Source organism: Calonectris borealis, chromosome 28 (assembly GCF_964195595.1).
Source record: "Calonectris borealis chromosome 28, bCalBor7.hap1.2, whole genome shotgun sequence".
Classification (NCBI taxonomy): Eukaryota; Metazoa; Chordata; class Aves; order Procellariiformes; family Procellariidae; genus Calonectris; species Calonectris borealis.
The window spans coordinates 3,838,746-3,854,180 of record NC_134339.1 but is presented as its reverse complement, the minus strand read 5'-3'; the positions used below and the strand labels follow the sequence as shown (position 1 = coordinate 3,854,180).

The following is a 15,435-nucleotide window of genomic DNA, read 5'->3' as shown; positions in this document are numbered from 1 at the left end:
GCCCTCGCGCCAGAGGGGTGGAGCAGCTGGCATGGCCCCCTGCCCTGCTGCCGCCCTGCAGCCCCTTCCCCGGGTGCCCGAAGGTCAGCCAGGGTCTTCCTCACCCTGGATGGTCCCCAGGCAGGGGCAGAGTTGGGTGGGCAGCAGCCTGGGCAGGGGGCCACCCTCTCTGGGGCTCCTTCCTCGCCACCTTCTCCCCCTCAGGGTGCACCAGCGCAGGGTGGGGGGTCTCACCTCCTCAGCCGGGTGTCCCCTTGGGGTCTGTGCCACACGGGGACCTGAGCAGGGCTGGGCTGAGCCCCCCGCGCCGGGGGGCGCAAGGGTTTTGGGGTTCCCGTCTCCTCCTTCACCCCGGGACCCCTCTCCTCTGGCGGGGAGGATGCGGACTTTCCCCACGGGTCTAGTGGGCTGCGCCGGGGGCTCTGCCTGCCCCCCCGTGCCCGGTACACCCCGCACCTCCCCGGCCCGCGTCTCGGGGGCACCCCCGGCAGGCAGCGGGAGCCAAATAAAGGTCCCCCCCAGCGTGGGGGGGGTTGCGATCGTCCCAAAAATATGGAACGCTTCACGAATTTGCGTGTCATCCTTGCGCAGGGGCCATGCTAATCTTCTCTGTATCGTTCCAATTTTAGTATATGTGCTGCCGAAGCGAGCACGAGTTTTCGTCCGCCCATAGCACTATTTGAACCTCTCCTAATTTGTGATTTCAAGATCATGGCGAGTGCTTCGTTAAGATTCCGCCCCGTTCCTCACGGCATCACACCCCCAAGCGATGCCCGTACACTCTCTGTACTCGATATCTTCCATTTTTTCAGAAATATTGGCTTTTCCGCGGCTGAGCTGCCGTGGGGAGCGGCCGGCTGCTCCCGGTGCATGGCGGGAGGGCTTCTACTTTGCATCGCGGGGCGGGGCGGGGCCGGCGCTTGTCCTCCACCGTCCCAGAGTTCCCCGGCGGTGCTCGCGCAGGCGCATTGGCGCCGTCGTCGGTGCCGGCGGAGGAAGATGGCGGCGGGGCGCTGAGGGGACGGACCGGGCCGCTCCGCACCGCGCCGCGCCGCGCCAGGAGAGCCGAGCCGAGCCGAGCCGAGGTGCCCGCTGCGCTCCGGGCCGGGCCGCCGCGGTGACGGATCCCCCATGGCCGCGGGGCCGGCCCAGGAGCCGCGTCCCCGCTGGGCCTCCTCGGGCCGCGCCGCTCCCGGGCCCCGCCGAGGCAGCGGCCCGCTGAGCGCCGGAGCCTGGCCTGAGCCCCACCAGGCCTGACCCGCCCTCCGCTCGGGAGGCGTCTGCGCGCAGGAACCGGGCCGGGCCCGGGGCGGCGACCCCTGAGGAGAGCGGGACGCGGGCAGCGCCTTCCGTGCCCGCCCGGCGCCCCGCACCGAGCAGCGCCCGGCGCGGGGCTTCTCCCCGGCCCGTCAGAGGCAGCGCTCGACTCTCGCCCCGAGGACCCCTGCGGAGCGGCCGCCTCGCCCCGAGTCCGCTCTGTGGAGGAGGAACGGCTCCTCCGGCCCAGGTCAGCGCCGCCAGCGCCCTTCGGCTCCCGGCCGCAGGCGTCAGGATGTCCGAGAACCAGCCGAACGCCAACAACCACCACCCGGCCAACAACAACGGGGGCGGCGGGGCTGCCGGGGGGAACAACCGGGGCGTCCGCAATCCCAACCTCAACCAGAACCCCTTGATCAATGTGCGCGATCGCCTCTTCCACGCGCTCTTCTTCAAGATGGCAGTGACCTACGCGCGCCTCTTCCCACCCTCCTTCCGCCGCGTCTTTGAGTTCTTCGTCCTCCTTAAGGTGAGGGGCAGCTTTACGGGGGCTTTATGGGGGGGAGTGGACATTCCTCTTGCTAGCCTGCAGTCGGGCGCTAAGGCATATATTTCCTTATAAACACAAAAAAGCTTGGCTCTGCTGGAGGTCAGAGCCTGCGTTTGGGCCACCCATCCAAGCTGTCCACTGAGCTCCCATGGGCCTCTCTTCTGTGAGAAAGATGTGAATAGTTGTAATGGTCTGTGGTGGTCCCCACGCCACCAGAGCTCTGGTACCAGATCTGGAAATAAAAAGGAAATCGCTGAGCCAACTTGCTGGGCAGCCAGGCTGGTGTGGGTCAGGTCCAGGGATGTGGGCGTGAAAGATTTCCTTTTCTGTTTCCAGGCAATCACTCTTTTTGGATACATTGCATACGTGAGATATTTGATTGTTGGAGTTTTGTTGGAATCTTGTCTTTTCTGGAAGCGATTAATGCCCCACCCCATTTTAACCCCATTTCTTTTTAGCAGTCAGCACCCTCAGCTGTGCCTGCACAGTATCACACCTCTGCGTCACAGGGTAAAAACCTGCCTGCTTTCTTGTTGGTGTGGGTGCAGGATTGGAGACCCACAGAGGAGCCTGTCAGTGTCTGTGGGGTGAACTGCCCTTCGAAAACTGCACTGCGGTTTCCAGAGCGCACGCTGACGCTTCTCCCCAGCGCCAGTATGGGAAATTAGAGCAAGGGGAAGGGGGGACACAAGCTTGCCAGGTGACAACAGTGTGCTTCTGCTCCGAGTTTCTAAAATTCAGCTGCTTAAAGCAAGAAAACATTTAGGACAACTTGTCTTATACTGCATGTATACATTTTCTCCCCTCCCGAGAAATGTTCAAGGTTTTAACATCTCTCTCTTTTTTTTTTTTCCCGTTTTATAACTGGATTCAGGCAGACAGGGAGCCTGGAACGGGGATGCTGCTAACGGCGAGGCTGTCAGGCAGAGCGAGTAGTCTGGCTGGCAGCGGTTCTTGCTGCTGCCTGCTTTTGATCAAAGCACTCCCGAGGAAGTAAGAGTATTCGCAGGCCATCTGCAGAGAACAGCCCGCTCCCGCCCGCAGGGTTAGGAGTCAGGCAGACTTCAGCCTGGTCTCGGCTCTGTGCACAGGGTACTGGTAGGAGGTGAAGTCAGAGGCCATGGTCCTGCGCGCTGGGCTCCTGAAACCGCTCGTGGTTCTGCCGGCTTCGTCGTGGCTCCTCCTGCGACGAGGGAGGTGTTTCTGATTTACCTTTCCCAGCGTCTTCCTATGCAGCTCCTCTGCAGATGTGATGTTTACTAGTCTGTTTGTTCATAGCAAATAGGTCAAGAACGAAATGTAGCAAGGACAGCCAGTTTAATTAGGAATGAGCATCTTAATGCGGTCGGAAAGCGAGTGTATGAAACTCAGCTGTACTGCTTAGTGTACCAGCGTTTCTCGGAGCTTTCAGCTGTGAACTTTGGACAGCGCTGGGTAACGTCATGCTAGATTTACTACCTTCACTGTAGGGAATGAGTTTTATTAGTCCACCTTGTTTTGTTGTGACTTTATAGCTGTTCCTTGGATTGAGCCAGGGCAAGGAGCGGTGATGCTCTGCGAGCCCAGCCTCGGCAGGCCAGCTCGACCTCCGCTGTGGCCGAGTCCGTACCTCGCAGCGGCGAGTGGCAGATCTGAATGCGGAGCTGGCAGTTCTGCCGTGGGTTTGTGTTGTCCTACTCTTGTGGTGGGTTGTCTTTTGTTGAGGTTTGCTTTATTCTGCCTTTGTAAAGCTGGGCAGTCTTCTCCGGGCTTCAACAGGAAACACTTTGTGCTGAGGAGGGAACGGTTGAGAGCCACGGATGCGTTTCTGTTTCTTTCAATATGCTTTGGAGCCTCGTCACACTTTGGTGCTGTGTTTGATGGGTTTACCTGCGGTGCAGTCGTTTTGGGGATGGTGTTGGTTTGCAGGACCCTACACGGCGCTGGGGCCGGTGCTTGTGACCTGTGCTTTCAGCAGGACACGTGTGCTGCGCAGGTATCGGTAGCAGCTCTGGTCTTGTGAACAGGAGGAGATTGTTCTTGCTGCTGTTTCTGCTGTGTTCACCAGTTGATACGGTAGCGCTGAAATTGCCTGATTCTGGGCTGTTTTATTGTTGATGCAGAGTCCACCGGGGTGGAAAGCATAAAAGGTCTTGTCCACTTGCAAATCCATTTGTCTAAATTAACCCCATGTCTTTCTGGGCAAAGAAGAGATGTTAAAACTGGGGAGTCGGTAAAGAGGCCCGGGCTGGTTGGGCTGATGGTCTCTGCTTTGTTTCTTGCTGTGTGTAGGCTCTCTTTGTGCTCTTCATCCTGGCTTACATTCACATCGCCTTCTCCCGCTCGCCCATTAACTGCTTGGAGCACGTGCGAGAGAAATGGCCGCGCGATGGCATCTTGCGGGTGGAAATACAGCGCAACTCGAGCCGAGCCCCCATCTTCCTGCAATTCTGTGGTGTCGAGAAGTTCCCAGGAATGGTGGTTGAGTCCACAGCAGAGGAGGAGGAGGAGGAAGAGGAGGAAATGACTGTGGATATGTTTGAAAACAGCTCTATCAAGGTAAAGACATGTTCCTTGTGTACGCAGAGGGAGATGGGAACCTGGGTGTTGCTTTGGGGCGAAATGGTTTGTTAGAATCTTAAGTATGCCACAGCCCCTCTGTGATCCCCCGGTCACCTGGAAACAGAGTGTGTTCCTTGGCTTTTCCTGAATCTCCACGTTAGCCTCTGATGGTTTAAGACAGAAAGCGAAGCCTGAGAAAGTGGCCTCTCGTCCTCCTTTTGGTGGTGGAGGCCTTTGCCGGGGGCACAGAGGGAGCACAGAAGATAGGAACTGATGTGACTGCTAACGTGACTTTCCCTGCCACGATTTTCCAACAGTTTGAGCTGGATATTGAGCCCAAGGTGTTCCTCAAGCCATCCCGGGTGAGCAGCACCGAGGCACTGACCCACAACGAAAGCCAGGAGTTCTCGTTTAGTGAAGCAGCCACTAAAGGTATGCAGCCTCTGAGGGAGACTGTGTCCGAGTTTGAGATGCTAGCCAGAGCAGGTAAAGACAACTTACGCTGCTATCTGTGCTCTCTCCTTCCCCTGCATCTTCCCTGCACGTCTCGTTCCTTCTGGCTTCTCTGGGCACGTGCATAGTAACCTTAAATGTCTTCCCTGATGCATTCACCTGTGGTTAATCTTGTCGATACTAACACTAGATCCACAGCAAGATCTTTCCTTCGGCTGGAGGGAGGCTGGGAGTCAGGCTATAAAAATTTGCGGAAGCCTCTTGGTCCGGCATCATGTTTCTGCAGTAATCGGTGCCAGATATCTCAGATGAATGTGAACCTCCCTCTTCTGAGCAGTTCACTGTCCTCTTGAGATCTGCAGGGATCCCACTGACGGCGCACATTCCTCCTTGTATTAACAGGGTTTGGGCTGTGTTCTGGATCCCTGAGTCAACAGCAGTACTTGGAATAGCTAATTAATCCTGAAAGCCACTGAGCAAGTTTTAGTGGATTGCGAGATACAGCATTGCTGCTGTGCATCGTTCAGGATATCATCCTGCTTTATCCCTCCCCTTGTTCCAGCATGACTTAAGCTGTTAATGTCTTATAAACTCCAGAGGGAGATTTAGTGGCTTTGTATTATTTAAAATGGAATTCCAGTGTTGGAAAACTTCTGTTTCTAGTGGTTAGGGGAGGAAATCTGTTAAAAAATATTGATGTTAAAATAGAAACATGGCAATTGGATTCTTATTTAATTTGCCTTTTTCACCTACACTTTTATCCCTGGAAAGACTGGAATTCTTTGCTCTTCAGAAGTACTGGCTGTTCTAGCTCTGGAGGATTGTGAGGCTGGATGCTGCAATGGCACTGTTCCCGTGGTCTTGCAGTGGTTTTGCTTGGTGCTGATCCAGAACTCATTAGTCCTGAACTTAAGATCATTAAGTCGCATAAGACTAGAGAGCAGTAAATATTTTTGGTGCAATACCGTTGTTAATAGTTGCCTGAGTTCTGTAAGAGAGTCACATTGTACAGTGCCATGTGCGGCTGTGCCGTGATTTGCTGAACGCCTGGTTGGAAATGATCCAGCAACGTGGTGGGAGAGAGAATTGTGCTGCTTCCCAATGTAGTTAAAAAATTCATCTTTTCAAATGGGTCCCAAATCCCCAAGTATCTGTTTTTATTGTTTTTCCAGGTTTCTTGTGCTGTAAGTACACCAAATTTGATGTTTAGACAGAATATTTTACCATGGAAAAATGTTGTGCGATACAAAGGAAGTAATTCTTTTGTTGATATTTAAACACTTTATTTCTATTTAAGCTTAAAACTGTTTTATAATGGAAACAAAAGATGAAACAAACACACCAGTCTGTGTTTGCTGCTCAAGAAGTGGGATCGGAGGTGGGGAAGTAAAGTGGGTATGTCTGTCAGTGACGTGTCGCTGTAAGTCGGAAGAGGCAGGTACATTTTTAAGTTGCTGTATCCTTTTAACTTTTTTGCTCTGTTGTTGTGAGATGCCTGACAGCTGCCTCCCCTCGCCTCTTGCAAGGTATGCTGTGACAGTTTGAAAGATCCGGGATGAAATTGCTTGGCTCCGACTTAAGCAGGAGGTTTTGTCCTTTCAGAGATGATGTAGCAAAAAGCATCTATTCTGAACCTTTCTTTAAAAAAAAAAAAGTAAATAAAAAATCAAGGAAACTTCAGGCACCGAAATGTTTTTGGTCCTGCCTAATTGCACCTGCCCTTAGTTTTGAGATTTGTAATTGCAGCAGTGACCTCTGTCTCCTGAGAAGTGCAGCGCTCTTGCCCTGTGGAGTGTTTACTTGGTGTTCAGCAGGTGTAAAGTGTATTTTCCTGCTGTTTCCTAAACAACGTAGAAAGCAAAAATTGAACAGAGCAAGAACAAGTAGTCTAGGGCTCGCCAGGCAAAGATGTGGGTAGATTCTGGACAACGCTTGACAGAGCTTGGAACCGCTGCCCTGAAGCTTTCCCAGAAGTTTCCCATTAAGGACTAATGTCAAGGGAACAAGCTGCAATTCCAAAGAATTTGTATTGATTTGATTTAAATTGGTTGAAGGAAGCCTGGAGCCTGTGTTTGCAACTGATTCTCTTTTCCAGAACACGATGGGAGGGAGGGAGGGAATCCAGAGGTGCTATTTCTTCTTGGTAATTGTTTGCAAAGCCTGCTGTTGAGTCTCCCTTCCCACCCTCTCTTGCAGTGTGGCCGCAGGAAGAGTACATTGTGGAGTACTCGTTGGAGTATGGGTTTTTGCGCCTGTCCCAGAGCACCCGCCAGCGCCTCAGCATCCCGGTCATGGTGGTGACTTTGGGTGAGTGAGGGAGCCAGCCCGCTCTGGTGCAGGGGTGGATAAGTGCTCTGCAGAGATACCTGCGCGCCGTTTCCTCTTTAGTCTTGTGGAAACTATTTATAACAGTTGATGGCGCTCATTTTCCACGTAGGAGAGCTTCTTCATGAAGTCTTTATTGCTTTAGTACGTCATGTCTTTCCAAGAGGAGTAGTCTGAAATGGTGGAGCCTGTTTCAGTGGGCCCTGATGTTATGTCCAGCACAGTTGTCTCACTGAGGAAGGAAGACCCCCGAGGTACTGAAGATCTAGGCTCGTTGTGGAGCAGCAGCAGCGCAATGTTAGAGCCCAGTGGCGAGAGCAGTTGTGCATGTGTCAGGGATGACGCTGAGCAGATCTGCTTGGCACTGTCTCAACGTACTTCTGTGCCCCTGTTAGCACCAGCAGACTGTTTTCCTGGAACAGCGTTCTCTTCTCCTGACATTTGCTCCGTTAAAACCTGTCCAAGTCGTAAATATGGTCTCAAACTTTCTCATGCCTGTGATCATCATTGATCTGTAACGACCTGTAGTGCAGCAATGAGACTGGAGTTCGTTACTTACTCCTAATCAAACTGAAGTACAGCTGGGCTGGAGTATTAAGCAGTGACCCCGTACAGGTAATAGGCAGTTTCCATGTTAAATGTCTATTTACTGACCTGGGTTTTCCGATTCAGCTAGACAAATTCCTTCGTAAGTATTCTAGTAATTTACTGAAAAATTATTTGTGTTCATGCTTCTTGATTTACTTAGATTTGGGTTACTTTTATAAGCCGATCAGTGTTTGTACAGTAGGACCAGCTTCATGAGACGGAATTGAACAGCCTTCGTTAGTGCCCAGAGCCGCAGGGAGGCATTCGTGTGTCCTCCGCTGCAGGAGGATGGATGGGGATGGGGGGCCCCAGCAGTGTCATGCTGAGGCCAGCTGGTGGCTGAAAAGTCTCAGCCTGGCCCTCTGAGTCTTACCAGACCTTGTTTCCCTGGGCCATTAGTTGGAGTGAGCCTAGGGAGATAGTCTAAGCCTAGAAGGCAAACTCCCTTTATGTCTGTGCCGACAGAGCATGACAGCCCTGATGTAATTCTTAAGGCCTGATTGACAACAGCATTTTGACAGCGTGGCTAGATTTGTCAAGGGTGTGACGTTACCCCTCCCAGTCTTGCCCAATTTAGTTGGGCTGCCAAAGGTCCGAGTGCAGACGCAGGTCTGCTGGCAAACGCGTCCTTCTGAGTGATGAGAAGACTCTGCGTTTGCCTTGCCACCTCTCTGGCTTAAGGTACGAACAATCTGAATGGGTTTTTTTGTCTTCCCTGTAGATCCTACCAGGGATCAGTGCTTTGGGGACAGGTTCAGTCGCCTGTTGCTGGACGAGTTCCTGGGTTATGATGACATCCTGATGTCAAGTGTTAAAGCTTTAGCTGAAAATGAAGAAAACAAAGGTAAGGCTTGGAGGAATCGTTTTCAGCAGCTGTGCAAAGCAGTTGATGTTTTTATGATGGATGCATGAATATCATCTTCTGACTATTGATTAATCTCTGCGCAGGGAACGGTTCCCTGCGTTATGTAGGGATGTTATTGTCAAGGACAAAATGAAACGAGTGGGAGGGGAGAGATGTCTGCAAACGTGATTTCCTACTGCCTTATTGCACTGCGTAACAACAAGGGTGCTGCCGTGAGGAGGTGTTGCCATAGATTTGCTTTAAATCCTGTTTCTTTAGAAGGCACTGGAAGTTTGTTCTTAGTTTGTGGGTTAATCACACTGAGCTTGTTGGGTTTTTTTTCAGGTTTCCTTCGCAATGTAGTGTCTGGGGAGCACTATCGCTTTGTCAGCATGTGGATGGCTAGGACTTCGTATCTGGCAGCCTTTGTCATCATGGTCATATTTGTAAGTCGACAGGAGCAGGCATTGCCTGGACTCTGAGCCCGGTGCTGGTCAGCGTATGTTTGATGTTACAGTACAGGCCTGAGCTCTCCTCTGCTTTTAAAGCTAAGCTGATGGAGTACGAGGTTCTACTTGGTTTTTTTAATTTTCTTTAATGTGGGTTCTTAAAGTCCTAGAAGTGAAACAAACAGAGGAGCTGAAATAAAATGACATAATGTTTTTTTTGTCAAAAGGGATATTCGGGTTCGAGAGTCTCTAAGTGTAGTTAAACACTCAGAGTGCCAAGGCACGGGGTGCAGAAGTTTGTCCTCTGAGACTTTTAAGAACAGGTCTAACTAATTTGCCTGGAGTGATCAAGATAGAACCGAGTCTCCTGTGATTACATGTGAGATGATTACAGATAAGTATTAGACAAGATCCCAAGCGATAACTAAGCCTGTGTTCGTAGTCTTGGGTGTCTGTCTCCCTTTGTGTCTGACTGTCCACTGATGCAGCTCCTTGTACAACGATATTGTGGCCAGTGAGAGAGGAGGAAATGAGTGCTGGGTGACCGTTGGAGAGGCATTGTGAGCTGCGGGGAGGAGCACGTGTGTAGGACGGGAGGAAACCCTAGTTCCAGCTCTGCTGCTGCTGTTTGGTTTGGCCCCCGCTCAAATATTCAGGATCGGTCTCTTTACAATCAAATGGCTTACTGTCTATTTCACTGCAGTAATACAAAGATTAATTGCTGTTTGTGAAGTCCTAATTACTCCTTGGGAAATCGGTCTGCATAGCTCAAACTAGCAAACGTGGGATATGCACAGCACGCTGTGCAACACTGCAAGTCCAGGCTTGCCTGTCCAGGCCTCTGCCGTAGTGTGATTCTGGAGGTGACTCCCTGGACCTGTGCGGCTCTAACGCTGGCTTCTGTTCTCGTATTTCAGACTCTATCTGTTTCGATGCTGTTGCGCTACTCGCACCATCAGATCTTTGTCTTCATCGGTAAGGATTTTCTAAGGGATTGAGGGTGTACTGGACAGCCTGCTCCAGCACAGTGTATCGTGTATATACTCTTGACTGTCGTCATTTAAAAGGGTCGTGCATGTAGCTGCAGAGGGAATGTATCCCTGCTGTACCCCCGTCGCTGCGCTTGCGAGAGTTGTTCTGTCTCTTGGCGAGTAGCAGGGCGGACTTGGGTCCGTGGACTTCCCTGCACGTTGCAGTGCTCTGAATGGGGAGTAACGTGAGGGGGTGGAGGGTTCCGTGGCCCCACATCCGCTTTGTGTTACAGTATGTTTTCCTTCTTGCAGTTGACCTGTTACAGATGCTGGAAATGAACATGACAATTGCATTCCCTGCAGCTCCCCTCCTCACTGTCATTCTGGCTCTAGTAGGTAAGGACATTAGCTCACTTCTCGCGTAGCAAGTCTCTTTGGGATCTGTAGAAAGTATAATTGCCTGTTCTGACCTGGCCACGGCAGGTGGTTAGTGTGTCCGCTCGTCACGAGGTAGAAGGCTCTGGAATTTGATGGCACAGTGAGCTGCATTGTCCTTCTGGGTCCCCTGGAAAAGCAGCTCATTTGGAAAGCACATAAACTGAAGCTTTGTCTGTCACTTTAGTTCATTTCAGATTCACACTTCCTGTGACCACGTTGCACAATTTGAATTTAAAAAACAAGCAACAAAAAAACCCTGAAATCGGCGCTGTCCAGAGCCAGCTGATCCTCTGGCCTGTGTAGTGACTGCAGTCAGCAGTGAAACGTTAGCTGCTGCTTTAAACAGAGCTCATTTATTCTGCGGTGGTCTTTGCTGTACAGTCGTACGGCCCCAGCTCTGGGCACGACAGAGGATGCCTTCACATGCCCCTTTGGGGAGCCCTTTGCCCACCTGGCGTCCGTGCCCTGCAGCGTGCTGATGTCAGACACCCTCTGTCCTGTAGGTATGGAGGCCATTATGTCAGAGTTCTTCAACGACACCACAACTGCGTTTTACATCATCCTTATTGTGTGGCTGGCTGACCAATACGATGCTATCTGTTGCCACACCAATACGAGCAAGAGGCATTGGCTCAGGTAAGAGCTGGCTGGGACCTCATTCCCGTATTGCGCGTTCGCACTGCGCGCCCCGTTCCCTGCTGGGAGGCTGCTTCGGATCCTTTCCAGCCCTCCCAGGCAGGAGGGCTTCCGCTCTTGAGAGCTTCTGCACGTCTCCTTGGGAGCTGCCCTACATGTCACAGCGTCCGAAGTGCAATCACTTCCACTTTGGGCCTCATGCCTGGGTCTCAAGAATCACCTCAATCCTTTGCCTGCCCTTTGGTTTGCCCTGTTGAAGATCTCTTCCTAGCGAGGCAATTCTAATTACCTGTTAATGGGGGTCTGCACCACCCTGTGCAAAGTGCCCCAGCTCAGAACGGAGTTAGGAGTAGAAAGAAACTCGCGTTTGTCCCGTCCGTTGACATATCCTGTTATTTATCACCTTTCTGCCCAGGTTCTTCTATCTGTACCACTTCGCCTTCTATGCTTACCACTATCGATTCAACGGGCAGTACAGCAGCCTGGCTCTCGTCACCTCGTGGCTCTTTATCCAGGTGAGTAGCTGCTGCTTCTGCTGCACGTTCGTGCACCCCGCCGCGCCGAGGCAGTGCCATCCTGTGAGTTCAGTCCTCGTCACTCCACCCGCCTCGGCGGGGTCTGGCTGCCTGCGATTTAAACTGTTACATTGCTGACTGCTCACGCTGCCTGTGCTGTTAAAAAGTGAAGGAAATCAACTGCAGTTGGCTTTTATCAAAGTTCTTGTCAAGCTGAGTTTGAGTAGCAATCTTTATTTACATAAGAGATTGAAATAGTCCCTGGTTTGGAAATGGAACAGCAGAAGGAGGCTATCAAATAGCAGGACTTTTTGGTCACTGGCTCAAATCCAGCTACGTGACTGACAGTAGGCTGATGTCAAGTGAGTTTTGGATGGTGTTAGGGAAGGATTTCTATCCTGTCTTTCTGGAAGAAATCCCACTGAGGATCTCCCGTGCAGAGGCTGAGGAGTTGGTCAGGTCCGTGCAGTGAAGATGCTGGCAAGACCAGCTCCAAATTGATGTCTCCAGTATCCTGGTTCAAGCGAACCTTTTGTGTGTCTCTGGCTGTTGACCTGCCCCCTTTCTCTGCTGCAGGAGGGAGACAGGGAACTGAGGATGGGCCGGAGAAATGCCTTTACCCTTCTTGTTCTCAAGAACAGGGGAAGGGGGGTTGTACTGCATTGCCTGTCTTCAGAGAGAAACTATAAAAGGAGCTTTCATGAATTGTAGTAGAAGGGATAAATCTTTTCAAGATTTCAGATAACCTCTTGGCTATCAGAGCAGCCGAATTCTCCAGTCACTGTCCTTACAGCGAGAGGAAAGCATAGTTTTCTAAGTTACGTCTGGGCTCGCAGCCCAGGCCCAATGAATGAGTCTTTTCCCTTTGCCTTCTCTAGCATTCGATGATTTACTTCTTCCACCACTATGAGCTGCCAGCCATTCTCCAGCAGATCAGGATCCAGGAGATGCTGTTGCAGAACCAGCAGGTGGGCCAGGGGACTCAGACAACACTCCAGGACAACCTCAACAACAACACTACAGCTGCCCCCGTTGACGTGGGGAGCCGCCGGCCCCACCTGGCCGCCGGCCCCTCTGGGGAGAGCAGCAGCCCGGCTGCCCTGACTCCCAGCGAGGCCTCCAGCGTCATCGCCGCTGCCACAGCGGCTTCTGTTGGCAGTGATCTGAACTGGGTAGCTGAGACAGCCGCCATCGTTACAGAAGCCTCGTTTCTCTCCGATCTGAGCACTACCCTCCTGGAGCCAAATGTGGTGCACGAAGCCATGGCCAACGGGAACCCTCAGGATGCTGCCGCTGCCTCCGGTTTGGTTGCCCGCATCAGGGTCAGCAGCGACCACCCGGAGACGGCCATGGGCTCCATCACCATTGAAGTCACTTCAACATCTGTGGTGGCTGCAGCAGATGTTCCCCCCGCCGCAGAGGCGGCACCAGCTGCGCCCCTCGTCCCGCTGCAGGAGGAGGGGGCCTCAGTCCCCAGCCCTTCCCTTCCTGAGCAGACTGAGGCTGTCGAGGGCTCGGACAGCCAAGCAAAACCTAGTGGCAAGAACTGCGTTGCAAACAGCAGCGTGGCAGAGACCCCTCCAGCCTCGGCGGAGGACACTGATGAGGACAGAGGCTTGGGTCCTGCTCCCGGGGACCGGGGAGAGGGCAGCCCTTGCCCAGCACCAGCGGATAGTGCACCTAGCTCCAGACCTTGCTCGGAGCCGGACTTGAGGAGCCTGTCATGAGTCCCTGTTACTGTAATTCTGGACTGCCGGGAAGGCATTTGGATTTCGTTTGTTACTATTTCTCACTTCACCATCATCCTTAACCCATGAATTCCTCTTAGCGGAGGCAGAGCAGCCGGGACAGAGAAAAGGTGCTGCAGTGAGCTCCACGTGTGCGCTTGTGTACGAGAGGCTGATGTGCGTGGGACTGCCGGGAGGGAGGGATGAGGCGTTCGCTCCCACGGCCGGAGAGGCTCGGAGGCCTCGTGCCGCGGCTGCAGGCGAGCAGGCTGCCTGCTCGAGCCCCGCGGTCGGCTCCGTGCCCCAGCTTTTTCTTGCCCCCGGCTGCCCCAGCTTTGCCGCTTGCGGTCACGTTTGCAGTCCAGGTGCTGTTCACAAGTGTGAGCTGATTTGTGACAGACCACGCGTGTGTGTGGCAGCTTTCTGGTTAGAATAGCAGCTGTGTATGAACAGGGAGAGTGTTTTCAGACATCTTTGGGAGAGCCACGGAAGGCAGAGGAGAAACCTGGTAAACTTTCCTTCTCCTTAAGAAAAAGAGGAGCTTAAGACCTTCCCCAAATGCTAGATCTGCTCACGCCAGGGCAAAGCTGGGCAATAACCAAAGCAGAAACTGCAGTTCAGCCCCATTTTTTTCTGTCCTTGAACTTCCCTCGGTCAGTGGGTTTGGGGGGGTAGAAGCTGCCGTGTCCAGGTTAGAGCTTCCATCCCAGGAGAGATGCATTTGGCTGGGCTTGGAAGCAGTGGGGTCAATTCCTGGTCAGCCATGGAGAAATGCTGTCCCTTCTGCTGCTGGGGACCTCTGCGGGGGCTTCGGAATTTGGCCTCTCTTAGGTGTATGTGGCCGGCATGAAGTGGGAGCTCCTGGCAAATGGTCTCAAGTAATATCTGCTGGGAATTGATCTGTAGCAGGGGTGTCTGGAGCGATGTTTGGGACAAGGAGGACAGCAGCTCTGTCTCTGTACAACTCTGCTTTCGGCACCTGCTGCTGTGGGCGATGTAGTTTGCTTTTCAGTGCCTTGTCCCTTCGATGGGACACGTTTGCATTTAAGATCAGCCCCATCCCAGAGGAGAAATCGGCTCTTCACTGGCTGAACTGTTGCATGAGATGGTTTAGCAAAGAACCAGAACACTAAAGCCAAGACATTTCAGCTAATTTTCCCTCATTTCCCTGGCAGCGGAGGTGAAGCTGGCTGTACCCGACCCCTCCGCAGTACAGCTTGGTACCACGGAGCTGAGCTGGGGGACTGGGACAGGCACTGGCTGCCCCTGGGGGAGGGCTGGACCCCCGCGAGGGTATGGCTGGAAGGAGGCTTTACAGTTGTAGGTAGAGCGGAGTGCGTCGTGTCTGTAGGGCTGAGAGGAGAGAAGCTCGGGGAGAAACGTGGTGGAAAAGGGCAGCCGGGAGGTGATGTGTGGGGCACTCTGCTCTTCGGGGAGGGAGCTGGGTCACTGTAGAAGTGTCCCCGAGTTCAGCCTCGTCTCCCCACAGCTGAGCAGCATCTGTGGAGTCCATCCTCTTGTGTGCATTTTGGTGTCTTCCACCAGGAAAGGGTTTCCATGTCAGCGCTGTGGGGGCTCAGAGCCCCCTGCTTCACTTTCTCTGCATTTCCCACCCAGGTGTCCCCCCCCTTTTTTTTTTCTTTTTGTCTCAAGGAGCCCTGGGTGTTGCTCTGGGGAATGGGGAAGCGTGCTCGTGACCAGCATGTCCCATCCTTCTGCAACCAGCCTTCCTGGGAAGGGGCCTCGTTGGCAACTGGCTCCCTGCCTCCAGCGTGGATGTGCCAGAGCACCAGAGAGCAAGGAATAGTCGTAGGCTTTTAAGAGGAGAGGGTGGGTGGGAGGGGAAGGGGGGGAAACAAACCAAATGATTTGATGAATGAAGAGTAGAGTTCATTCTATTTAATTAATGTACAAAATGTGTTTGTATATAATAATAAATATTATATCTAACAGCTGCTGTGGTGCTGCCCTGGTGTCCTGCTAGCGGTTGTGCTGGGTTCCTGCTGGAAGTTGAGGTGTGAGGATCCTGTGGCTTGGGTGCGGACGCAGCAAGGCGAGCACTCAGTACTTCAGATGCCCCTGCCACCGTCCCGGCGTGCCAGCGTCTGTCCCGGTACGGCTCGGAGGGGTGGTGGCAGGGC

At 53.0% G+C, this 15,435-nt stretch overlaps 1 protein-coding gene and 1 non-coding gene across 3 annotated transcripts; one reads left to right on the top strand and one right to left on the bottom strand.

Annotated features, from left to right (window-relative positions):
* Positions 1-546: 546 nt before the first annotated feature.
* On the bottom strand, positions 547-653 carry LOC142094030 (U6 spliceosomal RNA). The gene has a single exon (XR_012677596.1). It is a non-coding gene; the product is annotated as a U6 spliceosomal RNA (small nuclear RNA).
* A 310-nt stretch (positions 654-963) lies between these two features.
* TMEM259 (transmembrane protein 259) lies at positions 964-15,246 on the top strand. 2 transcript variants are annotated; one of them, XM_075175470.1, is made up of 11 exons: positions 964-1,786; positions 4,079-4,345; positions 4,666-4,780; positions 6,998-7,108; positions 8,436-8,558; positions 8,904-9,004; positions 9,925-9,982; positions 10,291-10,374; positions 10,920-11,052; positions 11,468-11,567; positions 12,446-15,246. In XM_075175470.1, exons 1-11 carry the CDS (start codon positions 1,553-1,555, stop codon positions 13,292-13,294), a joined length of 2,175 nt encoding a protein of 724 aa, XP_075031571.1. In that variant the 5' UTR covers positions 964-1,552; the 3' UTR covers positions 13,295-15,246. The 2 variants fall into 2 exon arrangements, with proteins under 2 accessions (XP_075031571.1, XP_075031570.1); XM_075175469.1 differs by having other exon boundaries at positions 4,666-4,834.
* The last annotated feature ends 189 nt before the right edge of the window (positions 15,247-15,435 follow it).

Excerpts from the sequence above, each read along its gene's own strand:
- TMEM259 (XM_075175469.1), top strand. The coding sequence starts at position 1,553 with ATGTCCGAGAACCAGCCGAACGCCAACAACCACCACCCGGCCAACAAC. Across the intron at positions 9,005-9,924 it reads TTGTCATCATGGTCATATTT|ACTCTATCTGTTTCGATGCT; the intron begins GTAAGTCGACAG and ends CTCGTATTTCAG. Across the intron at positions 10,375-10,919 it reads TGTCATTCTGGCTCTAGTAG|GTATGGAGGCCATTATGTCA; the intron begins GTAAGGACATTA and ends TCTGTCCTGTAG.